This window comes from Mus musculus, chromosome 2 (genome assembly GCF_000001635.26).
Source record: "Mus musculus strain C57BL/6J chromosome 2, GRCm38.p6 C57BL/6J".
Taxonomy (NCBI): Eukaryota; Metazoa; Chordata; class Mammalia; order Rodentia; family Muridae; genus Mus; species Mus musculus.
In genome coordinates this window covers 87948247-87975347 of record NC_000068.7, presented here as the reverse complement: position 1 = coordinate 87975347, position 27101 = coordinate 87948247, and the positions used below count along the sequence as shown (strand labels likewise).

At 35.5% G+C, this 27101-nt stretch overlaps 3 protein-coding genes across 4 annotated transcripts; all 3 read left to right on the top strand.

The window, feature by feature from the left end:
* Window positions 1-684: 684 nt before the first annotated feature.
* Window positions 685-1641, top strand: Olfr74 (olfactory receptor 74). The gene has a single exon (NM_054091.2). The coding sequence runs from the start codon at window positions 685-687 to the stop codon at window positions 1639-1641; it is 957 nt and encodes a 318-aa protein (NP_473432.2).
* A 5449-nt stretch (window positions 1642-7090) lies between these two features.
* Window positions 7091-13396, top strand: Olfr1157 (olfactory receptor 1157). 2 transcript variants are annotated; one of them, NM_146849.2, is made up of 2 exons: window positions 7091-7159; window positions 12354-13396. In NM_146849.2, the coding sequence occupies exon 2, from the start codon at window positions 12458-12460 to the stop codon at window positions 13394-13396; it is 939 nt and encodes a 312-aa protein (NP_667060.2). In that variant the 5' UTR covers window positions 7091-7159; window positions 12354-12457. The 2 variants fall into 2 exon arrangements, with proteins under 2 accessions (NP_667060.2, XP_017174033.1); XM_017318544.1 differs by lacking the exon at window positions 7091-7159 and adding an exon at window positions 8867-8889 and having other exon boundaries at window positions 12478-13396.
* Window positions 13397-25082: 11686 nt separating this feature from the next.
* On the top strand, window positions 25083-26158 carry Olfr1156 (olfactory receptor 1156). The gene has a single exon (NM_146817.2). The coding sequence runs from the start codon at window positions 25117-25119 to the stop codon at window positions 26086-26088; it is 972 nt and encodes a 323-aa protein (NP_667028.2). The 5' UTR covers window positions 25083-25116; the 3' UTR covers window positions 26089-26158.
* Window positions 26159-27101: the final 943 nt, after the last annotated feature.

Below are 27101 nucleotides of genomic sequence, written 5' to 3'. Positions count from 1 at the left end.
GTGAGAAAGTCAATTTTTTCTGCCTTGAATGCTATCAGTGACTATAAAGAAGTAAAATACTACTACTACGAAATAAAATCTCTGCTCAATTTTTATTATTCCATGTGGAATTATTAATAATTAGAACTGTCTGAAGTAAAAAGGATAATAACAGAAAATGATTAGCATGCATCTGATTTTAAAATGTACTAAGTAACAAAGAATAAAGTGACACAAAATATAACCAAAGAAGCACAACACAAAAATTGTTAAGATTGTGTAAAGATAGGATATATAGTTGATACATTTCCAAGTTGTAATACTGAATACCAATTTAAGATAATCAGTATCTACATTTACATTAAGTCCTGTCATTTTGGAATTTATAGAGCTATTCTAAGAAATTTAATTAAGTTAAAATAAGAGTAATACAATCTTATTATCATATAATCAGAACAAAAATAGGGAAGGATTTGTAGTTTAATCCGATGGATTTTAAGAAGAAATTACAATTGTGATGATTTTATTAGAGCTATAACCCTTTTTAAAAATCGCCTATAGTCTGTCTGAGGAATCAAGTACACAGGCAATGCACACTTTACTTATCCTACAGGTTTCATATGCAAAAATGTGCTTCCTCATTAACCTATTTCTATTTTTTTTTCTCATTTTCAGGGCTAATCTTCATACTCTTACAGGCACACAATGATACTGTCTGAAAAAAACAATAGTGGGATTATTTTCACCCTCTTGGTCTTCTCAGATTATCCTGACCTTAAAGTCCCTCTCTTCTTGGTGTTTCTCGTCATTTACAGCATCACTGTGGTAGGAAATATTGGTATGATCCTCGTGATCAGAATTAATCCCCAACTGCATTCCCCTATGTACTTCTTCCTCAGCCACCTCTCCTTTGTGGATTTCTGCTATTCTTCCATCATTGCTCCCAAGATGCTGGTGAACCTTGTTGCAAAAGACATAACCATTTCATTTGTAGAATGCATAGTACAATATTTTTTATTTTGTGTCTTTGTAGTAACTGAAGCCTTTTTATTAGTGGTTATGGCATATGACCGATTTGTGGCTATCTGTAACCCTCTGCTCTACACAGTAGCCATGTCCCAGAAACTCTGTATCACACTGGTGGTGGGATCCTACGCATGGGGGTTCACATGTTCCTTGACACTGACGTGTTCTACTGTGCAATTATCTTTTCATGGTGTCAATAGGATCGATCACTTCTTCTGTGAACTCTCTTCACTGCTAGCCCTTTCTTCCTCTGATACTCTCATCAGTCAATTACTGCTGTTTGTCTTTGCCACATTTAATGCTGTCAGCACATTACTCCTTATTCTGCTGTCTTACCTGTTCATTGTTGTCACTGTCCTTAAGATGCGTTCAGCCAGTGGGCGTCGTAAGGCTTTCTCCACCTGTGCATCCCACCTGGCAGCCATCACTATCTTCCATGGTACCATTTTATTCCTTTTTTGTGTGCCCAACTCTAAGAATTCCAGGCTCACAGTCAAAGTGGGCTCTGTGTTTTACACAGTGGTGATCCCCATGCTTAACCCCATAATCTATAGTCTGAGAAATAAGGATGTCCAAGATACAATTAGAAAAATAATGACCCTTATCTCATGTGTTAAGAATGATAGACACAATTAAATTGTCAGAAGTTTGGACTGAAGTAATTTCTCATTTGGATATTACATTATTTTGAGGTCTTTGTGAATACATAAACTGTCTTCATGAATGATCTTAAATATACTTTTACAATTTGTAGAGATAATATTATGCATGGATAAATTTTGGGTTTAGTTTAGAAAAAACAAAACTTAGAGTTAGGTCCTCAAAACTTAGAGTTTTGTTTTTTTAAGCTTCTAAATAGAAACAATGATTTTTCTTTATTTTAGCATTTCATTCCAGATTGGGTTGTATAGCTTGAAATACAATATTTAGATTACTTGTTTTTATAATTGCCATCTGGAAACACTTATATCAAAAATATATTATTCTATCTTCTATTAATATCAAATATTCAGGACAGAGAAGCATCTTTTGAAATGTTAAAAGGTTTTCATTCTCACATAAAATAGAACTCACTGTAAATATGAGATCTAATGCTTGCCTACAAAAATGCAGACACAAAATAGGGTGACAAGGATGAATCTGACTATTGGATGATACAGAAAATAAGTTCTGTAAATATTTTGGAAAAAAGGAATACTGTAATTGATTACAGAATGATAGGAAGAAACTTTTACAAACTACACAAAAACTATAAATTTCTTTTGTAAAACAAATATTCATTTTGCATACAACTTCCACTGAGGAATGGATTTTACTCATATATATTCAAATATATAAGAATATTGATATTATATCAGTTATCCTAAAAGTGTTTTTTGAGTGCAAATATTATCTTGTTGATGTGTAATTACATATCTGTATGCATGTGCTTGCCAATAATAAGCATTTAAATAACATATATTTAGTATATTTTAATAAATATCAAGTAAGGCAGTGAGAGAGAGATTGTGATGGACTCAACCAAAATTTTTACTGCTATACTGGATTAAATGAAATTCTGACATCCCCAGTCAGGGCTTCTGTAGTCCTGTCTACCTTTTATTTAATACTGATGTTGATGTAAGACACAGAAAAGAGAAATCAAATTATATCTCCCAAAGGTTGTACAAGCAGCAATGATTGGTTGGGAGAAAGGACTTCCTGACTGGCCAGTTCATGGCCACCTCAATCCATGCAGGTATCACGAATTCTATCTTCCAATGGTTCTGTTTTATTCCTCTTCTGTGTGTATAGCCATAGAAATTTCAAGTTCACAGCCAAGGTGAGGTCTGTGTTAGAAACAGTGGAGATCTCCTAGCTGAATCCCATGTATCTGGAGATGCGCCTTCATGAACAAAGGTTTTCAGTGACATGGCTGGCTTCGAGTTTATTCCTCAGACATGGTCCTCTAAATAATGTCAATAAACGCAGTAAGCTTGACTTGAATGCAGTTATTATTTTTTGTCTGCTACTAGTGCCTTCTGATGAATAAATACATGTTTACTTTCCTTTTTTAAAAAGTGAAACAAAACAGTTTAAATTTATTTTATCATGCTTGCTTGGGGTAGAGATGGTCACATTTTATAAAAAAAATAAATAAATAAAAATCTAACAATGTGTCTTCTTCCCTTACAATTCCTGATAATTAAATGAATATTCAAAGATATGAGTTTCACAATGTCATTTTCTTATCAATATGTTATTGTTTTATGTTCTTACTAAATATAATTGTTTCATGTACTTATTTGCTATGAAAATGTTTGGATAATCAGAATATGTTTGTGGCTAGCCTTCTCTCAATAGTGAATTCACTGTAAGCATGAGACATCAATATGTTATTTCAACTCTCAACAATAAAACTAATAATCCAGAAACTTGAAAATGTAGTAGTAAGAAAAATGTAAACAAATAATAATCCAATCATAACAGAACAAAATAAATAGTGAAAATAGAAAACATCTCTTAATATTCTTATACTTAATTATTCTTAATGTTGTTGAAATACAAACATTAAATATTTTCTCTCATATGTAAGTCTTGGATTCAAATAAACAAACTTCAACTCATGTTTTTTAAAATTGCAAATAGATCCTTCTCCTATATAATACATTCTGAATAAAGTTTCTACTACTTCTATGGCTCCCAATTTCCCTCCATATCTTGGTATATACCCAACCAACTCTATCCTACAACAGCCATATTCATGTTTATTGCATATTCATGTTTATTGACACTACTCTCAAAAGCAAGGATAAGAATGAGCATAAAGTCCAACTGACAGATGAGTACATATATGTTATATATTTTAGAAAATAAAATTTTATTCAATGTAAAGAATATAATTATATTCTTTGTAAGAAGGTGAATAACTGGGCATATATGCCAAAGATGTTCTAATTGGTAAGAAGGACACATGTTCCACTATGTTCATAGCAGCCTTATTTATAAGAGTCAAAGGCTGGAAATAACCCAGATGTCCCTCAACAGAGGAATGGACACAGAAAAGGTGGCATATTTACACAATGGAGTACTACTCAGCTATTAAAAAGAATGAATTTATGAAATTCCTAGGCAAATGGATGGACCTGGAGGGTATCATCCTGAGTGAGGTAACCCAATCACAAAAGAACTCACATGATATGTACTCACTGATAAGTGAATATTAGCCAAGAAACTTAGAATATCCAAGATACAAGATAAAATTTGCAAAACACATGAAACTCAAGAAGAATGAAGACCAAAGTGTGGACACTTTGCCCCTTCTTAGAATTGGGAACAAAAAAACCCATGGAAGGAATTATAGAGACAAAGTTTGGAGCTGAGACGAAAGGATGGACCATTTAGAGACTGCCACACCCGGGATCCATCCCATAATCAGCCTCCAAATGCTTACACCATTGCATACACCAGCAAGACTTTGCTGAAAGAACCCTGATATAGCTGTCTCTTGTGAGACTATGCCAGGGCCTAGCAAACACAGAAGTGGATACTCACAGTCAGCTATTGGATGGATCACAGGGCCCCCAATGAAGGAGCTAGAGAAAATACCCAAGGAGCTAAAGGGATCTGCAACCCTATAGGTAGAACAACAATATGAACTAACCACTAACCCCGGAGCTCGTGTGTCTAGCTGCATATGTAGCAGAAGATGGCCTAGTTGGCCATTATTGGTAAGAGAGGCCCCTTGGTCTTGCAAACTTTATATGCCTCAGTATAGAGAAATGACAGGGAGAAGTGAGAGTGGGGATGGGAGGGAATGGGTAACTTTTGGGATAGCATTGGAAATGTAAATGAAGAAAATACCTAATTTTAAAAAATCAAAAAAGAAGGTGAATAAAATTAATGTTTATATTAATAGGTCTGAAATACAAACATTAAATATTTTCTCTCATATATAAATCATGGATTCAAGGATTTATAATTTGAACATGTATTTGTTTGTTTTTCATGAATGTATAAAGGAGTAATATAAGATCAAACAATCTTAAGTAGGCAGGAACAGAATCAAATTAGGGTAATAGAATATATTCTACATAAATGTGGAAGGAGGATTATTACAGAGAAGGGAACAAGCATGTGTAGACAATTGTACACAAAAGAAAGTTTAAGGAATGATATCAGTGAAGAAAACATTTATTAATAAATAATATAACAAAACTTACTTCTTTGTATGATCACTACACACACAAATATAAAATATAAACATAACTCATAATATTGCCCCAGTCAATGAAGAGACACTAAGAAGAAAGGAAATTTAGTGTACGTTTTAAAATAAATCTAAGTGTTATAAAAAAGGAAAGATTAAATTTCCAATATACATATATGTACAAATTAACTCTGGAATATAGTTAACAATTAATCAAAACTGGTTCATTACTTGTAACAAATATATAAATATACATTCCTAAGAATTTGGTAATGCAGAAAGAGTTTGGTAGAACAGGTCTGATATATTTACTTCTCACTATTCATTAAACCACATTTCTTCAAAAAAATGAATAATATAAAAAAAAGAAAACCCATAATAAAAATATAATAAAGTTGTACATTTATAGTGAGCTTATAATGGTAATGGTTATAAAGGAAATACCAAGTATTTTTAAAAGAATAAGACAAGTCCTAAAATATTTCTCACTCATGTCTCTAGGTCTAAGACAAGTTAAGATTCACCAAAATCTTTATGTATGACATCTGATGGGATGCTGTACATCATTGCTACCAGGACTACTCTATATGGATGCTCTTCCATTTTACTGTTGAGAAACTCAGTCTTTCAAGAGGCATACATAGTGTAACAGTGTCTCTAACGTCAACTAAAAATAAACTGGAGAATGTTCTATGCCCAATTACACCTGAATTTAGCAAAACTTATTTGATAAACTAAGTTATACATAATATATGAATATTTTATATAAAATGAACATATAATTTGAATTGTCTTGAGGAAAAACAAAAAAGTCAGTGATCATCGTTAATACACAAGGGGTTCTCATGGTTTTATTCTTTGGGCATTTTGCTCATGTTTTGATCATTGTGGTGGTTTACATAGGAGATATAAATAATGAAAATCTTGTGACCTTAAAGAACAAGAGAAAAAAATAAAAAACATGTCAAGATACAATGTATAAAAGGCCATTTTGATAATTTCTTCAGAATTAAGAGAGCCTCATGTTAATTTTAGGCAACTATATATAGACTATTGAGAACTAGAAATATTATCTGAGCCGAATTACACTAATACATTTTTTGAACACTTTGATATATCTGAAAATAACACAGGTTGCTTTGAGCACACATATTTAAAATTAACATTGTATAAATAGGAAAAGACCAAACGTGGGAAAAGATCATGAGGTATGCCAATAGCATGCTCTCCCTCAATACACATGGTGTCTACTCTCCCAAATCTTTAGCAGCTGTCATCTTTCCATTGCCATTCAGATTTATTAACCAACTGCTTATTTCAACAAAGTTCACATATTTTTAGCCTAAGATAGGTATAAATGCTGACCTCATTCAGTTTGATAAAGTTGCACTATGACAATTCCTATTTTTAGCTTATTAATAGGGTATAAGAGGAGGGGGAGGGGATATGGGGTTTTGGGGAGGGAAACTAGGAAAGGGGATAGCATTTGAAATGTAAATAAAGAAAATATATATTAAAAATATTTTTAAAAAGGGACTCACTATATTCATTCTCACTTCTCTCCAATTTGGGGAAAACGCTACGGTGACTTGGCGCTTTACTGTGTCAGTGGTATAGTATTGAAATAAGACAACATATCCTATGCGATCTATTCACATATTACACAGAGGTAAAACTTAGTTGTTGTATACATTGTTTACCAAGAAACTTCAACTTAATTATGTTACATTCAGATACAATGAATCATACTAATAATATTCCCATTTTATATCTCATTACATGAATAATTGAATCTCAAGAGAGAATATATTCTTGCTGTCATGTTGATATCCTACAGAGACTGCTGCTTGTTTTCAGAAATTTGGGATTATAAGCTTTAGGGATACACAGTGAAACAAAGACTATGGCATTTTGTACAATGACATCTTTAGGAGAAGAGAGAGGTCTGCAATATTTGTTTCATTGGTGAGTTGTTAGTATATGCTTAACTACATTGTATTTGGTGGAATACACTGAAATAATAGATTCTTAGAGCTCAAATTTTGAATTATTTCCTCTCTGGGATAATATATTTGCACTCATAAAGAAGAATTTGTAAAGGGAACTACTGAACCAAACACAATTGCTTTTTTGAGTTTATGCCTTGCTTCTAGAGTGTGCATTATTATATAACATGTCATGAGAATGCACATAGAATAATATATTTATTCCTTGGCAGTGGATAATCCTGGCAGTAAATGTTATAAGTTTAATCTGCAGGAAAAAAATTGGATAATTACTGCTCTGAGAGTAAAATCTGAGAGTCGGAAGTGAACAAAATTTTGCTATTTGAATAAGAAAAATAGTGAAGAACAAATTTTTATGTTATGCTCTGTAAATATACAGATAATAAAAAATGAAAAATATGTCAAAATGGATTTATAGAGAGAAGACAATAGTAAGATATGCCATGAAATTGAATGGAGCTAACTCTGATACAGAAAGCATTATGGGATATTTTTGAGAACATGACAACATTTTTACTATAAAGTCACTTGGATTTACAAACTGATCAATTTCATATTTAGAATATTCCCTTATTTATTGTATCATAGTTTATACACCATCTATGTTAATAAAATTGGTAAAAAAAAATCATTGAATTTAGTAGAGATATATTGTGGAATATAAAAAAAATGTCATGGTGGTTATGTGAATCTTGGATTATGTTATACAAAGGAGAGACTATTGTATGTCTAGCAATAATTTTTCATTTTTATTTGCATACATATTAACAGACATTATGCATTTCTTTATTTTTTTGGCTATATTATTATTTACATTTCAAATGTTATCCCCTTTCCCAGTTTCCCCTCTACAAAACCCCTATCCCATCCTCCCTGCCTCTGCTTCTATAAGAGTGCTTCCCCACCAACCCTCCCACTTCTACCTCACCACCCTGGCATAGAGAAACATATTTTATTTCCTTAATATTACATATAATACATATAAGTTAATATGCTTTCATTGTAATATAATTGCATCACATCACCCTCCCCTTTCCTCCATTCAACATTTTCCATTTCCTCAACTCTTGCTCAGCTCCCATCAATAGACAAGGTAGTTACCTAGGTGTGTAGTACCAAGCCTGATTTCTCTCTTGTTAGATAAGTCTTTAGTTGAATCATGCATCTGTTGGTTACTACAAAAACATGAGTAGTACGATTATGCCTGTAAGATATCTTTGGCATTATTGTCATCAAAGCTGACTAGGGCTGTTTCTGCTTCTATCCCCTGCCAGCTTGCATAGTATATCTTCTGATAAGAAAATTGCTCAGTAACTATTACTGCCACTCTATTTGCAACAGCTAGAAAATGGAAATGATCTGAACAAAAAGAAATGTTCTTGGATTCTCGTGAATATCCTCCTTTATCAAATCTCTTGCTAACAAGGAGGCAGTGCTTGGGAGGCAATGTGCAAGATAGTTTTCATCATTAATCCTGTTGCTGGTCAAGCATTTTATTTGCATTTTTTTACATTTTTAGTTTCATTTTTAAAGTTCTCTTTAATCTTGTTTTTTTAAACAGTTTATTCTTTATCCATCCCCAGTCCACTTTCCAATAGTCAAAATTATGTTTTCTTTGGAAGTCAGTGAAAGACATTTAAGGAAGAAGCATTTTCATATCAGAACAATGACATTGGTTGAGAATGATAAGTATTAATGAATCCATCCTCAAGTCTCTGAAATCAGTAGATAAATTGACAAAACCTTGTCTGTGATCTTTTCTACATTCTTCTTCCCACAAATATCTATTTGGTGCTCCAGCACCATGCCTCATGAATGCTTCTACCAAGGGTCTTGACAAGTGGGCAAATAAGGCTTTCTACATTTTTGAGATTCAAATATCTAAATTATATCAATTTCCATCACAGCTATTATCTGAAAACATGCTTTAGAATCTGACTACATTAAAAATTCTTTCAAATAATATGAATAAATTATTTATGTTTAAAGTTAAAAGCAAAGTTTGTTGATTATGGATATAATATTTGCCCTTTATCCATCATGTTTTTTACTTCTATTTAATCTCTCTTGTATTTTGTGCATGAAATTATACAAATTTAGAAAATTAGATGATATATGTTTTCATATCTATTCCAAAAGTTTTATAATCACTCTCAATTTTCCACTTGATTTATGAATTTTCAGTTTACATATTAACAATTTTCATTAGCCAATTTCTGTAATGATATTTTTCTATAGTTTTGATTATTTTTCCAAGAAATTCAAAGAAACATATTTGGTTTTTTAAAACAGATGTCTTTCAAGCAGAGCGTGGTGGCACATGCCTTTAATCCCAGCACTCGGGTGGCAGAGGCAGACAGATTTCTGAGTTCGAGGCCAGCCTGGTCTACAAAGTGAGTTCCAGGATAGCCAGAGCTACACAGAGAAACCCTGTCTCAAAAAAAAAAAAAAAAAAAAAGATGTTTTTCAAAAAATTTGAACAGTCACATATATATAGTTGGAGGTAATACTCAAGAGTATTTATTCTCTGAACCATGTCTGTAATTAAATCCAAAATCAATTGAATCAGTATGTAATTACAATTTTACTTTCCTGAAATAATTGTCATCGCAAAGGCTTATTGCTAAATAAGCTCGCCATTTCTAGTTCTTTCTGAATTCTGGCTGGCTGGCTCAACTCTGCTTTTCTGGCCCAAACTCCTCTCCAAACTGAATGATTCTCACTGAATTTCTCTGTTTGGACTGAAACTAACCCTGGCAAGCTGTTCTAACCTGGCTTTTTATCATTTGCTTGCCGCTTCTGTCTTCACCTGACACATGTTTTTGTAAAACTGTTCTGGTAAAACTCTCTCTTCTCTCTTCTCTCTGTCTCTGTCTCTGTCTCTGTCTCTGTCTCTGTCTCTGTCTCTGTCTCTGCCTCTGCCTCTGTCTCTGTCTCTGTCTCTGTCTCTCTCTCTGTCTCTGTCTCTGTCTCTGCTTCTGTCTCTGTCTCTCTGTCTCTGTTTCTGTCTCTCTGTCTCTGTCTCTCTGTCTCTGTCTCTGTCTCTGTCTCTCTCTCTCTCCCTCTCTTCCTCTCTCTATCTCTGCACTGTTCTCTCTTTTTTATTCTTTATTTGGTTGTTATTTTATTTATTTAAATTGTATCCCCCTTCCTGGTTTCCCCTCTGCAAACCCCCTTTGCCTTCTGTCTTTTCCCCTGCTTCTATGAGGATGCTCCCCCCACCACCACCCACTCCCACCTCACCTTCTAGCATTCCCCCACAGGAACAATGGCCTCCCATACCACTGATGGCAGATTAGGCAATCCTCAGCTACCTATGCAACTAGAGCAATGGGTCCTTCCATTCTTACTCTGGTTGGTGTTTTAGTCCCTGGGAATTCTAGGGGATCTAGTTGGTTGAAATACTGTTGTTCTTTCTATGGGGTTGTAAACTCCTTCAGCTCCTTCAGTCCATCCCCTATCTCTTCTACTGAGGTCAGATCGATTGTTATCTGTGAGAATCCACATCTATATTGGACAGGTTCTGTCAGAGCCTCTCAAGTGACAGCTATATCAGGGTCCTATCCGAAACTGCTTCTTGGCATCAAGAGTAGCATCTGGGTTTAGTGTCTGCAGAAGGGATGGATCCCTGGGTGAGGCAGTCTCTGGATAGCCTTTCCTTCAGTCTTTACTTCACTCTTTGTCCTTGCATTTTCTTTTGAGGAGCAATTCTGGGTTAGTAGTTTTGAGATGTGTGGGAGGCCCCATCCCTCAAACAGAGGCTGTTCCTAACTTCTTGATATCGTTTCTACAGGTTTTTTTCCCTTTTGTTGGGTATTTCAGCTAACATCATCATGTTGGATTATGGAAGCCTCTTGTTTTTCTGGCACCTGGGAATTTCTAGTGGCAACTTCCAGTTTTCCATCCCCTGCTGCTACATACCTCCATTCAATTTCCTGACCCCCTGTATTTCTCCTGAGTCTTCTCCCACACTTGATCCTGCCCCCTTTTCCCTTCCCCTCTTTTCTCCCTCCCAGGTTCCTCCCTCCCTCTAGCCCCTGTGATTATTTTGTTACCAATCTAAGTAGGACTGAAGAATCAACACTTTAGTCTTCCTTCTTGAGCTTCATATAGTGTGTGAGTGGCTCAGACTCTAAGATCAACTATAGACAAATAGGATCTCATAAAATTGAAACGCTTTCTGTAAGGCAAAAGACGCTGACAATAAGACACAACCGCAAGGAAAAGACCTTACCAACCCTATATCCATTTGATAGAGAGCTAATATCCAATACATACAAAGAATTCAAGAAGTTAGACTCTAGAGAACCAAATAACTCTATTAAAAATGAGGTACAGATCTAAACAAAGAATTCTCAACTGAGGAATCTCAAATGGCTGAGATGCACTGTTCTCTTAGATAACCTCCCTCTCTTGTCTACACTCTTGAGAGTTTGGCATATCTTATTTATCACTCATTATGTCAAATTATTCTCTGATTCTTCAATTTTTTTCTGCCCCTTAATTGGACATCACATTCAAAGAAGGTTGCTCCATTCTACAAATTAAATTTCCCTAAATTGTTTGAGATTAAATATGTGTTCTAAAGGAATATTTTTATTCCAGAGTGAGGGGTAAAAGGTATGTGGGCAGTCTGTATTCAACCTTTATCATACACATCTAGAAGGTCTCTGGATATGATGCCTTGCCAGAATAGATATGTGGCTGGATTGAAATTCCTCTACATCAGTGTTATTATTTCACCTAGGTAAATGATAATATAGAAATCAATCCTGTTTCCAGGTTAGAAACATTAGAGGAGCAAATAATTTACCACATCAGTTATGTAATTTTCTCCGGAGACTCAGTGAAGATCACCTGAGAACTTTGCCAGAGGCCTAATATTTACAATATTAGCAGATGAGAAATCAGGGTAAATAGATTTCTAATTTTAGAGTTCAGTGAAGTAACAAAATGGAAGATACTATATGCTGCTTCTGTGTAATTTAAGTCCATGTTTGCAATTTTGACGAAATCAATTGACACAATTAAGTACAATCCACAGATTTTAATTCTGGTATGACTTCTGAGTTCAATCGTGGGTTTAACTACTTCTATTTTCAAGGTTTTAGTTAATGTGAAATTTCATATGAAGACGTTCTTTATATTTTCAGATGTATACTACACCCTACCATCTGAGAAGAGTTTAAACTAAATTTTCAATCATAAAATAAAGAATAATGTAGTTCTCTTCCCAAGCAACACTTAAAGGCAGCAGATGGATGAGGAAAACTGCAGCACTGTGGCACAGTTCATCCTCCTGGGATTTTCAGATGTCCCCGAGCTGAGTGGTGTTCTCTCCTTGCTTTTTCTCCTCATTTATGGAGTCACCGCCCTGGCCAACCTGGGAATGACTGCACTGATTCAGGTCAGCTCTCAACTTCACACCCCCATGTACTTTTTTCTCAGCCATCTGTCCTTTGTGGATTTCTGCTACTCCTCCGTCATTGTGCCTAAAATGCTAGCTAACATCTTCAATAAGGACAAAGCCATATCATCCCTGGCATGTATGGTCCAATTCTACCTGTTTTGCACATGTGTGGTCACTGAAGTCTTCCTACTGGCTGTGATGGCCTATGACCGTTTTGTAGCCATCTGTAACCCACTACTATATACGGCTATCATGTCCTCAAATCTCCGTATGATACTGGTGTCTGGATGCTACCTGTGTGCATCAATGTGTTCTCTGATTCATTTGTGCTTAGCCCTTGAGATCCCATCATTTAAGTCAAATGTGATCAATCACTTCTTCTGTGATCTGCCTCCTCTCTTGAGCCTTGCTTGCTCTGATGTCACTGTTAATAAAGTGCTGCTGTTTGTTGTAGCCACCTTCAATGAGAGCTTTAGTATTGTGGTTATCTTCACCTCCTACTTGTTTATCCTCATTACCATCCTGAGAATGCGCTCTGTAGAGGGGAGGCGCAAAGCATTTTCCACCTGTGCCTCCCACCTCACAGTCATCATTGTCTTCCATGGGACGATCCTTTCCATTTATTGTTCTTCTACTTCAGACAACAGTGGAGATGCTGACAAAGTGGCCACAGTGTTCTACACTGTAGTAATTCCCATGCTGAACCCTTTGATCTACAGCCTGAGAAACAAGGATGTCAAAGGTGCTCTCAGAAAAGTTGTGAACTCTAAGATATATTCCCAATGAACACTGTATTGTTCAGGATGCAGAATCAAAGGTAGATACTGGCAGAGAGATTAATAGATGAAACAACATTTGGCTAGAATATATAGTAAGGTTCATGACAGTTTTGCTTGAATTGTATTTTTTTCTGGTCAGTATTGTGACTCCTAAATATAAAAGCATAACATTAAAATATTTCAGATTTTCAAATTAATTTCATCATTTGATTTAAAATGGTTAGTTATTATTCATACTCTACCAGGGCAAATACATTTATTTTTGTGTAAGGTCTTCCCAAATCTAAGAAGAAGGATTTTGCAAAGTTTCTAATTTTATTTCTGCATCCACAAATGGACATTATTATTCATTTCAAATAGTATGTCTATAAGTTACAATGAAAATTATGACACATACATGCATGTACAGAGTGACAGTATCACATATATTTGCTCAGAATTTTATTTTTTTGCTATTCCATGCTCCTAACCTACTTTATTTTCACTCTTGCAATGTTTCTATAGCATTTATGCCTTAGAAATATTGGATAATATGGAATCACTTAAGAAAATATTTGAGTAATATTTATTTATGAATATTATATTGTAATTGTATGGTATGAATATACAATATGTGATCTCTTCACATGAATGCAGAACCCACAGAGGATAGAAGAGTCTTAGATCTTCTGGATCTAGAGTTTCATCACCTACACCTCACCAGATCTGAGGTCTTAGAATTCAATTTACATCCTCTGGAACACCAGAAATCTGTCATGAGTGCTTAGCTATCTAAAAAGCTCCTCTACAAAGTAGAAAGTAAACATTAAAAAGCTTTGAATTCCTTGAAAAAAATTCTTTGTTTTCAGCCTCTTGAGAACTGTCATTGAAGACAGAAATTCTGAGCTCTGTGTATCCTCACTTTATATTTAATTCTGTGTTCATGCTAACTGAGATACTGATGACGTCCTCTATTCATGCTCTATGTTTATATAAACACATGTATATTTAATGAGAGTTGTACTTTGACAATTTCATATATGTGCTGTCTCATTACTGTCAATCCATTTCCTGACTCCCTCACCTTTTATGCTCCCATCTCCCTCCAAGCCTCATTCTCATCTTCAGGAATATTTTGGGTTTTTTTTTGGGGGGGGGGGTTGTTTGTTTGCTTGTCTTGCTCTTTTTGTGGTTTATCAAGTTTATTCAGGGCCATCTGTGTGATCACGGATTTTAGAATATCCACTGGAGTATAGTGCCTCATTAGTGGGTTTGAAATGGTATCTTATTCTCCATAGGATATCTATAGCTCCTTGTTGAACTCACATATTATTAAAATGATACAATTCATTTCATTTCCAAAATTTCCATGTTTCTCAACCACAATTGTTTTTAGCTTTATATAAAAGTTCAGTTTATAAGGTATTTTTAGTTGATAGTCAACTCTCCCTTTGTATTTACAAAGTTAGAATAGAAATGAGCTCGTGTTCAGGGAAGGCAGGTTACTCTAATTTTTCTTTGTCAATGTTATTTTATTCATTGATTCTTAAAAAGTTTTTTTACATTAACCTATATATTCTAGGGACCATATGTGACAGAAAATATACAGTATTTTTCTTTCTCACATTGAATTATCTTAATATGATTATATAAGTTTTCTTACAAATGGCCTTCATGGATTCTACTGTATAACACGTTGTCTTTATTCATTTCTCTGTGGTTGAACACCTAAACCACTTCACTCTTTTATCTATTGTACATAGTTCTATAGTAAATATTGACTTTAAGAACTATCATTGATTTAATTTTCCATGGTCTGGTGGAAAGCCCATGGAAAATGCTCATAGTAGGCATTTTAAATACCATCATTACCCAAGAATTGAAAAGCTTCTGAACAAACCAAATTTGACTTAGTCAGCTTCTTACATGCTTTGAGTACAGAATGCAGGAGAGACATTTTACCTGCTTGTACTGCAGCAAGATATACCATTCTTTCCATAATGTCTGAGTGCACAGTACAAAAGTTATTTCTCTATCATAGTTCTTAGTTCATTTGATACTTGGTAACAGTCATAAAATGCATGTGAGGAAAAGTGTAATCTATTCTTCATGACACAGCTAAATAAAGTCCCCTATGGATAAATTACATGATAAAGCTACTGCTTTATCCATAAGTCATAAATTAATTGACTTTATAATATCCTGAGTAAACAAGATTAATCTCCATGAAACAAATGATCCGAGTATGCTGACAAATGCAAAGGGTGTTTTAAAACCTTAGAGCACATGGAAGTAAAGTATAAGAGACTTAACAGTAAGGTTTAAGATTGGACATTTACATGTATATTGATATTTTTTTTTGTATTGGCTTAAAATGATACTTGCAAGGCATGTAATTGGCCAGAAAAAAAAATGCCTCACCATGCCATATGGATGCAAATGGATGAAACTGGAAAATATCCTGAGTGAGGTAACTCAGCCCCAAAAGGGCATGCATGGTATGTACTCACTAATAAGTGGATATTAGCCAAAAAAAAAAAAATGTACAGGATACCCAGGATGTAATCCACAGAACTCAAACAGAATAACAAGTCAAAAGGCCCAATGAGGATGTTTCAATCTCACTTGGGAGGGAGAAGAAAGCAATCATAGGAGTAGGGAAGGCAGAAGGGAGGGAGCTGGGTGGGAAAGGGGGCAGAGAGGGGAAGAAGGTAGCATGACCAGGAATTGGGTAAGTGAAACGCCCTAAGGCCAGAAGAAGGAATAGAAACAGGCAACCTAGGTAGGTAGGACGTTGGGGGGACCCTCCAGAATGTGTCAGAGACCTGAGAGGTGAGAGACTCTCAGGATTCAAAGGGAGAAACATTAGATGATAGGCCCTACAGTGGGAAGCAGGAACTTGTATAGTCCACCTCCAGTAGAAAGACAGGGCATCAAGTGAGCGGGGTTGCTATTCCATAAAAAACTCTGACCCATAATTGTGCCTGTCTGAAAGAACTGAAGGGCCAAAAATGGAGAAGAGACAGAGGAAAATGAGGTCTAGTGACAGACCCAAATGTGGATTTAGCTCAAGGGGAGGCTCCAAGGACTAACACTGATTGAGGCTGTGGAGTGCTCACAAAATGGGGCCTATCATGACTGCCCTCTGAAAGACCCAACAAGAAGTAGAAAGTCTGATACAGATATTTACACCCAACCAATGTACAGAAAAATGTAGACCCCTGTGGTTGAATTTGGGAAAAGCTGGAAGAAGAAGAGAAGGAAGATGATGCTGTAAGAGGACCAGCAGACTCAATTAACCTGGACCCCCCGGGATCTCTCAGACACTGCACCACTAACCAGGCAGCATACACTAGCATATATGAGGCCCCAGCACATATTAAAGCAGAGGACTGTTTGGTCTTGGTTCAGTCAGCGAAGATTCATCTAACCCCCAAGAGACTGGAGGCCCCAGGGATTGGGAGGCCCCAGGGATTAGGGTAGGGGTTGAAGGAAGGGGGCATCCTTGTGGAGATTTGACGGGGGGGGGGGAAGGTATGGGATGTGGAACAGTTAGAGGGTGAACTTTTAAGGGGATAAAATCTGGAGTGTAAAAAAACAATTAAGTAAAATTAAAATTTTAAAAAAAGAGGGATATTTTGTCTATAATACTGTTCCAACTCATGAAATCAATGCTGGCATATGTGAGATGATAGTTACTGCTACATAAACCAGAAATTGGAAGACTTAGAAAACTTTTAAAAGGTTTAAAAGTAAAATGGAATGCAATTATTAATATTGTCTACTACTTTTAGTAAGATCTGTGCAATCACTATGATCCTATTTCTATAGGATATTAATGGTTTTTAATAATGATTAACAATATGGTTGAACTAACCCTCAATACACTGGAAGCCCCATGGAGTTGGGAGGTCTGGTAGGGTGGTAGACTGAGGTGGTGGGGACATCTTCATGGAGACTGGGGCATGGGGGTGGTATGGTGGTATGGGATATGTAACAGTCAGAGGGTGGACCAGGAGGGGGGATAAAATCTAGAGTATACAAAAAAAAGATTAAATAATTTTTAAATAAAGGTTAAATGAAAACAAAGCAAAACAGTATGAATGAAAATTGAATATCACTATGTAAAATATTTATACAGAAAAAACATTAGAAGTCAGTGTACATCTTTTAGAGAAAGGAATCTCAATCACCCTGTGAACAAGATGTAAGAAATGAAATACTCTTGGGAATACCCCGCAATTTTAGGTATGATTCATGCTTTTAAATATATACTGTATACATACATTTGAATTTTTTGAAAATTCAAAGACAGAGAAAATAAGTATTGTTCCATTCAAGTTTCTTCTCAAATTTATAATGATTTGATATAGACAATTCATTTAATTGTGTTTCTGGATTTCTCACTCATGACTAATCGTCAAATGAATATTTCCAAATTAAATAGTAGTAGTCACAGTATAGTTTATTAGGCTAAAAGTTTAAAATATTCCTGAAAGCAATGCTGATAATTTAAGAAATCCCTTTTTATCATCAGAAGTAGTTTATACCTGTAGATAATTAATATTACAGCTTGGGAAACCTGCCACCGTCTCCAAACAAACATGTTTTAGGAATGATTTCATATTAAATTTACACTGATGGACATAGCTTTGGTACATGGAAATCTTGAGAAGTTATTACAACCCTTCAACAGAACATAGAAAATACAACATACAGGCATAGATTAATATTTTAGGCCATGTGGGGAGCCGCCCTCACATTCGCCATTACAAGATGGCGCTGACATCCTGTGTTCTAAGTAGTAAACAAATAATCTGCGCATGTGCCGGGGTAGTTCTCCACTCCATGTGCTCTGCCTTCCCCGAGACTACAACTCAGCCAATGGGCTGCAGCCAATCAGGGATCACACGACCTAGGCAGAGGATAATTCTCCTTAAAAGGGATGGGGTTTTGCCATTTTCTCTCTTGCCCCTGAAGAAGTAAGCAATAAAGCTTTTGCCACAGAAGATTCCGTTTGTCCTGAGTGTGTTCTTGCCGGTGGGGACAAAAGCTCGGGATAAGGCCAGAACACCCAGAGAAAGCAGATGACTGGCATGCTTCCATCTAAGGACGTGAAACTCTAAATCTAGAAGGGAGAACACAGTGCTGACATCATTTTGAGCTTGTATCTTTAACCATAGATTCTAGCAGATTAGGAGGCCATAAACTGACATTTTGCCATTGTAGCAACTAATTTTTATTTTCCCACCAATTTGCTTGCTTTTTGTCTTTGTAAGATTGGCATAAATCCAATAATATATTTTTGGTAGACTGTGATGAAGTTTAAACAAACTAATTTTCACATAAATTTTAGGAGAAGCTAAGTGTCTACTTTTATTGGCCAGTTTATCTCATTGTAAAGTGGTCCCTGCTGAGAACTAAAATGTTTCATAACAATATGACAAAGAACAATTTTATGACAAACACCAATGAAATCTGAATTATAGTAGCACACTTTATACAAGAATGTTGGCATCCAGAATCATTCAATTATGAAATACAATGTTTGTATTTTTAGATAGCTCTTAGTGTGTGTGTGTGTGTGTGTGTGTGTGTGTGCCTGAGTGTGGCAATTTACATAAATGAAAACTCTGGGAGCATATTTCTACCTGAACATTGTGAGAATCTGGGTTGAAATTAATATTGTCAAAACATTGTGCTTGTGCCTAGACCCAATGAGCCATCTAGACATTGTATGTACTTGGATTTCCATGGTCATTTCTTAAACTGGGTGTTGATAAGTATATACTTTGAGAACACTGCACACAAGAAGTGTATCTATATAGCTTCCACCACTCTCTAACCTCAATCTTCTCTTATACAACCTCCAAAATTATAATTTGTGTGTGTGTGTGTGTGTGTGTGTTTGCGCGTGCGCATGCGCACACACACAGGCATGCACATGATCATTTTATTTACTGTTTCCATATAATTGCTTCTTGCAATGCAATGGAGAGATGATCACTTGGAATTTTTTTTTCTATAATGTTGGAGCTGAATTTTTGATACACACATAATAATTATATATATTTGGAGGGAATCTGTCAATTTGATTGCATGTGCTCATTATGCAGTTAACTGGACCATTAAAATAGACAGCAAGGGAAACAACTTTTCTTTATAGTGATAACACTCAACTTGTTTGGATCTAACTACAGCAGCAGGGCAAGAACCAAAGTGTCTCATTACTCTTTCTAGCTGCATAGGACATTTTCTCAGAGATCTTCTTTCTGGTAGAGCTGACAGACTTGACCTCCCTGCAGAAAAGAATTGTATAATGTGTCTGTATGAAGCAGAGTTGGAATTTATTAGTTAAAAGTTTCAACATAGAATTATGGAGAAGGTTGGAAATGAGAGGTCCTCAGGCAAAGGATAAACTATCCCTAACTGATAGTGTTTCTCAAAAGAGTGTATCAGTCAAATGACTTTATGACTATTTTGGAGCCCTCTGAAGTCACATCTCAAATCCTCCCTATGGCAACTTAGATTTGAGTATAGTATTTGATTGCTAATTGAATGGGATTAATGTTTATAAGGTAAATTGCTAGGATATTTGGATTATCCTTCAAATTTAGAGATCTTTTTACACTGTTAAAAGAAAAGTTTAAAAACTTGTATAAGATTGTAATCCCACCATCAGTGGAGGATTACTGCCGTTTTTCTACATCCCTGATAGCATGTGCTTAAGTTTTTTATCTTAGACTTCTGATTGGTGTAAGATAGAATCTCATGGTCATTTTGATTTGCATTTTTCCCTGATTACTAGGAATGTTGAATATTCATTTAGGTGCTTCTTGGCCAATAAGATTACTCTGTTGCTAATTCTGTTTAGCTCTGTACCCCATTGTTTGGGGGCTTATTTGGTTTGTTGGAGTCTACATGATTTCTTTATATATTTTCGCTATTAGCTCTCTGTAGGCAACAGGGTTGATGAAGTTACTTTCCAAACTGTGGGCTGATTTTTTTTCCCCTATGGACAGTGTCCTTTGTCTCACAGAAGTTTTTCAGTTTCATGAAATTTCATTTATCAATTGTTTATCTTAAAACCTCAGTCATTGGTGTTCTATTCAGGAAATTGTCTGGCAATCAATATGTTGCTTTCTCACAAAATTGGAAATAGTTATACCTAAAGACCCAGCCATATGACTCCTGGGTATAAGCCCAAAAGATACTCCACCATACCCCAAGGGTAAATTCTCTACTATTTTCATAACAGGTTTATTCCAAATAGCCAGAAACTGGAAACAAACAAGATACTTCATGTACACAGTAGAATACTATTCAGATATTAATAGCAAGGACAATGTGAATTTTTCATGCAAAGATTCTGAGTGGGTTAGCCCAGACCCAAAAAAACATGCATGGTATGTGCTCACTGATAAGATGATTATTAACTATAAAATATATAATATCCATGATATATCCCACAGAGTAAAATAAATTAAACACAGAGGAAAGTACAAGTGAGCATGCTGGAATCTTAGTAAAAATGGAGAATAAAATAGTTATAGGAAGCAGAGGGAGGGAGAGAACTGGGTAAGACAGGGGAGGGGGAGAGCAATTAGGGGCAAGATCAGAAGTAGAGGGAAAGAGGAGAGAGACTCAGAGGGCCAGGAGAATGAATGGCAATCTACAGCTGGCAGGGGTTTATGTTTGTGAATCCCCAGAGACCTGGGGTGTGGGAGACTCCAACGAGTCAATGCAGGTAACTTTAGCCAAAATGCTTAACGGTGGGTACATGGAATCTGAAGAAGTTACCCCCTGTAGCAAGGAATGATGTCCAGTGGAGGAATAAGGATATCAACCCAGTGAAAGACTTTTCAACCCCAAGTTTGACCTGTCTAAAAGAAATGCAGGGACAAAGATGAATCAAAGAGTGAAGGAATGGACAACCAATACATAGCGCAACTTGAGACCCCTCCCTCAGGCAAACACCAATCCCTGACACTATTAATGAAACTCTTATACTTGTAGATAGGAGTTTATCATGGCTATCCTCTGTGAAGTTCTCTACTCAGCAGCTGACTAAAACAGATGCAGATAACCACAGCCAAATAAAAACAGTGAACGGGGAGTCCTATGAAAGAGGGGGGAAGGTTTTGAAAGCAGTGAAGGGATAGGAACCCAATAGGAAGACCAACAGAGTCAACTAACTTTGATTCCTGGGAGCTCTCAGAGACTGAGACACCAAGCAAAGTGCATAAACTTGCTGGACCAAAGACCCTGGTGCACATGTAATAGACATGTAGTTCAGTCTCTGTGACTGCCTTTTCTATGCTCGGTGGGAGAAGATGGGCCTGTAAAGACTTTGTGCACTAGGTGCTTGGGTATCCATAGCAGTCTCACCTTCTCAGAGGCAAGGAGAAGGGAGGGAGACAGTCCATGAAGGGTGGGGGATAAAAATTTAAATATTAATTATTCAGAAATGAAAGAAAATATAAAAATGAAGGAAAATTTAGACCATTTTGATAATCAGGTTTCCAGAAATTGTCAAGGAAACTGTCATCCCGGAAAAAAGGGCCTCATCTGAAGGTTTAATAGACTTGGACATAAGAATAGCTCATCATTATTTTAACTCTATATATGAAAGTATCTGTCACTAAAGATATTTAATCTTTATAAGGGTAAACTTCAGTACAAATGCTGTATTTTCACATACACTTTATATTATTCAACTTTATTAATAAGGTTGTGCAACAGTTCCCTAAATCTTGGTGGCTTATAAACAAATTTCTGCTGATATTCTACAGAGAATACTTTTAGCCCACCAGGAAACACATCTCTACTTCAGCTTTATTAATTTTTGTTATGGTGCAGAAATTAGTCTTTGCATTACACAAGGGATCCTTTTCCCTAGAGCTTAATTTCCAGTTATAAACTCCCTTTCTATGAGAAATGTTTAAATTCTGCAGTCCTGGTGAGTACATGTTTCAGGTTTGTTCATAAGAATAAAGCTCTAAGTACTGAAGATTGGAAATGGGTATATTTTATCAAGTAAAGTTATTTTAAATACATTTAAATTTTCTCTCTTCTAATGGAGATTGCATATGAGAACTCTTAAACTTTACTTTGACATTAAAAAGTTTCTTAGTGTTTTCAGGAATGACATCTGATGACAAATGAAAATAATTCCTTTCTAATATCAAACATTATGAGAATGAAAGTTTGAGACTAAAGATGTAACATATTTTTCTTTCCATCTCTCTTTCCATCTGTTTCTGTGTTTCTTTCCTTTTTTCCTTTCTCCTCTGTGTGTGTGTGTGTGTGTGTGTGTGTGTGTATGTGTGTGTGTGTGTGTGTGTGTGTGTGTGTGTTTGTATTTGTATGTGTTTTTGCATGTGTGTGATACTCTTGTTCTCTCTTTCCTCTCTCGTACCAACTTATTTCGTGACAGAGTGTGAGCTTCCATTTGCCATACATAACCAATTCAGAGGGTTGAATAGTTTTTATGCTGTAGCCAGCCAGTCAGTTCCTGCTTGTGAACAGAAATAAGCATTTTGCATTCAATTTTTGTTGCATTTATCAAAAAGTACTTTCAATGTTATCGCTATAGAACAATGCAAAACTGACTTCCAAAATTTTCTAACATTTTCTTTACATTGTCCTTTATTTTCATTTTACTGTCCTTTTCTTTCTTTATTTTTCTTTTTGTATGACTTAGAAAAACATTTAAGGAAAGTCTTTTTAATTATTTTGCTATTATTTGGGGAATTTTAACTTAATTGCAACATTTCCTCCTTTCCTTTTCTTCCTTTAAAACCTCTCATACACCACGGCCAGCTCTCTTTCCATAGCCTCTGTCTCACTGCTATTGCATGTATGTATGTATATATCTATATATTTACATTCCTACTTATTACCTGTTCATATATGTAGTGCATATATCTATGTTTTCAAAGCTGACTATTTACCATCATACAACCAATGGTTGAACTCTTTGCTGGGCAAGAGAACATCTTGTGCTTCCAGCTTTATTCAGTTGCTTATATTTCTTGGTGTAGAGTTGATGCTTTGTGGGCTTTTAACTATTTACTTTAATGTGTTTGTTGGTTTCTTCCCTTCCTTCCTTCCTTCCTTCCTTCCTTCCTTCCTTCCTTCCTTCCTTCCTTCCTTCCTTCCTTCCTTTCTGTCTCTTTCTTTCTTTCTTTCTTTCTTTCTCTCTCTCTCTCTCTCTCTTTTCTTTTCCTTCCTTCCTTCCTTCCTTCCTTCCTTCCTTCCTTCCTTCCTTCCTTCCTTCCTTCCTCCTTCCTCCTTACTTATTTCTTTTCTTCCTTCTACTTTCCTTTTTGTTTGCCTTCATTTTTCTCTGCCTCTGTTTCTTTGTCTCCAGCAATCAATCTCTCTCTCTCTCTCTCTCTCTCTCTCTCTCTCTCTCTCTCTCTCTCTCTCTTTTTCTCTCTCTCTCTTTCTTCTTGACAAAAAATGATGAAGTTAAGACTATACATGTTAGTTCAAGATGGAAAAAATGCTACACTCTCTTGGTTTTTGTTTCTGTTTTCCTCAGGTTTATTTGAAGTAATTAAAAACACACACACACATTTTATTTCAGAAAGTCAGGGAATAAAAACTCCACTGTGAGATTGTGTTTACACTGTCATGACATTTTAAGTCAGCCACTTTGTCCAACAAATTATTTAAACAAATCTGGAGAAGTTTTAATTTATTCTTTCTTAATTTAATCAATTATAATATATGAATATATACCTAAATATGTATATATTATAATTTGGGCAAGTATAAAATATCATGTATTATATCTATCATATATTTTATATACATTATTATAGAAAACCAGATTTATGTTTTTGCATGCTCTAAGTTTTGGGAATTAATAATATCTAAGATATAATTTGAAAAGTACTTTCTAATTTTCCAAATTATATGCAATGATGAGTCATAATTTAATGATTGTTCCTTTTGACAGTTTTTATTAATATTCTAAGAAATATTCTAATACAATTTTGTAAATTGTTTTCAATTATTTTCAATATGATTAGATTTTATGAAACACTGGGCTTACTATCTTTAATTTAGTATAATTTAGGTTTAAATTTTTATTGAATGTCATAATAAGATTTTAAATACATTTTCCCATTCATTTCCTCAAAAATTGACTCATATATCTGACTAATTTTAGAGCTTGCTTGTAATGAAACAAGTAGTTTTAATGAGGAATGAAAAGTGTTATGGATTTATCATTGGGTTTTCTGAATTTTATTTTTACTTTTTAATATTATTGAAATTTTAGGACCTTTCCATCATAGTGCTACAACATGCAATTGTAGGTAATTTGCTCTGAATTTCATATTATTAGGGTGAGTGAATGTAGTACAAGTGTGTAAATGACCCAGACAAAATAGACTACAAACTGCCAGGTCGTAGCTTTAATAAAGTTCACTGATTAGAGTAAATCTCATAGTATAACAAATTACAGCAGTCAGTGTGTTTCAAACAAAAGTACACCACCCACCTCAGAGATACACTTAATTTAGATGGGGCTTATATTTACATGTATGAGAGGAGTTTACTGAGATTTGATTTTTGTATCAATCTGATCTACCCAATGTTTTGAAATTTTCATAAATCTGTTTTCGTTAACATTAATTCAAGATTTTTTTCTGCAGTTAATAGAAATCTCTTATATTCCCCCCTTTTCTCTTTGCAGAAGTAGTAAGGTCGTCTTGGCTAAATTGCCATGTAGCAGACATGGAAGAGGTAAACTGTACCTTTATGGCAGAGTTCATTCTTCTTGGCTTTTCTGATGTCCCAGAGCTGGCAATCTTTCTCTTTCTCGTGTTTCTTGTCATTTATGGAGTGACAGTCATAGCAAACCTGGGCATGACTGTACTGATTCAGGTCAGCTCTCAACTTCATACTCCTATGTACTTTTTTCTCAGCCACCTGTCATTTGTGGATTTCTGCTATGCTTCCATCATTGTGCCAAAGATGTTCACTGATATTATCAACCAGGATCAAGTTATTTCTTACCTGGAATGCATGTTACAATTTTATTTATTTTGCACTTTTGCTATCACTGAAGTCTTCCTATTGGCTGTAATGGCCTATGACCGCTTCGTGGCCATTTGTAATCCACTATTGTACACTGTCATCATGTCCCCAAAGCTCCGTCTTGTACTGGTGTCCTGTTGCTACCTCTATGCATCAGTGTGTTCTCTAATTCACCTGTGCTTGGCCCTTGAGATCACATCATTTAAATCAAATGTGATTAACCACTTCTTTTGTGATCTGCCTCCTCTCTTAAGTCTTGCTTGCTCTGATGTTAGTACAAATGAGTTTTTCCTGTTCATCATTGTCAATTTCAATGAGATTCTCACTATTGTGATCATCTTCACCTCCTATTTGTTTATCCTCATCACCATCCTGAAGATGCGCTCTGCAGAGGGGAGACGCAAAGCCTTTTCTACCTGTGCCTCCCATCTCACAGTCATCATGGTCTTCCATGGAACGATCCTTTTTATTTATTGTCAGCCCAACTCTGGTAACAGTCTAGATGTTGATAAAGTGACTACAGTTTTCTATACTGTGATCATTCCCATGCTGAACCCCCTGATCTACAGTCTGAGGAATAAGGATGTGAAAGAGGCTCTTAGAAAAATGTTAGGCTCTAAAAAGAATTCTTTACTAGATTTCTTTTTTTTTGTTTTTAGCAAAACTTAGGGTTTCATAGTGAAGACCAATATATATAGGCAAATAGGTGAGCCTAATGTAGAGCATTGAAAAGGATGGCTATTTCAAAAGGATACATATTACTGAGTCTTAGTATTCACATACCCCTGCATGTTCTCTGTGTGCAAAAGTACAATTGAGAAATATTAACGGTTGTACATGCATGTTGCCCATCATTTTTTAGTTTTTTTAAGCTGATGTGAGTTATGATGTAGTAAAACCATCTTTTTATGATTGTAAACCTTTATTATAGCATAATTTATGGAATATATGATTACTTAAAATTGACTTCCTCTGTTGAGGGACATCTGGGTTTTTTCCAGCTTCTGGCTATTATAAATAAGGCTGCTATGAACATAGTGGAGCATGTGTCCTTATTACCGGTTGGAACATCTTCTGGGTATATACCCAGGAGAGGTATTGTGGGATCCTCCGGTAGTACTATGTCCAATTTTCTGAGGCACCGCCAGACTGATTTGCAGAGTGGTTGCCTCAACAGAGGAATGGATACAGAAAATGTGGTACATTTACACAATGGAGTACTACTCAGCTATTAAAAAGAATGAATTTATGAAATTCCTAGGCAAATGGTTGGACCTGGAGGGCATCATCCTGAGTGAGGTAACCCAATCACTAAAGAACTCACACAATATGTACTAACTGATAAGTGGATATTAGCCCAGAAACTTAGAATACCCAAGATATAAGATACAATTTGCTAAATGCATGAAACTCAAGAAGAACGAAGACCAAAGTGTGGACACTTTGCCCCTTCTTAGAATTGGGAACAAAACACCCATAGAAGGAGTTACAGAGACACAGTTTGGAGCTGAGATGAAAGGATGGACCATCTAGAGACTGCCATATCCGGGGATCCATCCCATAATATGCTTCCAAATGCTGGCACCATTGGATACTGTCCTTGTAACGTTTCGCCAGCAAAACACACTCGGACAACCAGATCCTTCTATGGCAAAGCTTTATTGCTTACTTCTCAGGAAGAC

Bases quoted from the DNA above. Each gene is read 5' to 3' on its own strand.
- Olfr74 (NM_054091.2), top strand. From the start codon at position 685: ATGATACTGTCTGAAAAAAACAATAGTGGGATTATTTTCACCCTCTTG.
- Olfr1157 (XM_017318544.1), top strand. From the start codon at position 8,867: ATGACATTGGTTGAGAATGATAA. The intron at 8,890-12,477 runs GTATTAATGAAT...GGAAAACTGCAG, and splicing joins ACATTGGTTGAGAATGATAA to CACTGTGGCACAGTTCATCC.
- Olfr1156 (NM_146817.2), top strand. From the start codon at position 25,117: ATGGAAGAGGTAAACTGTACCTTTATGGCAGAGTTCATTCTTCTTGGC.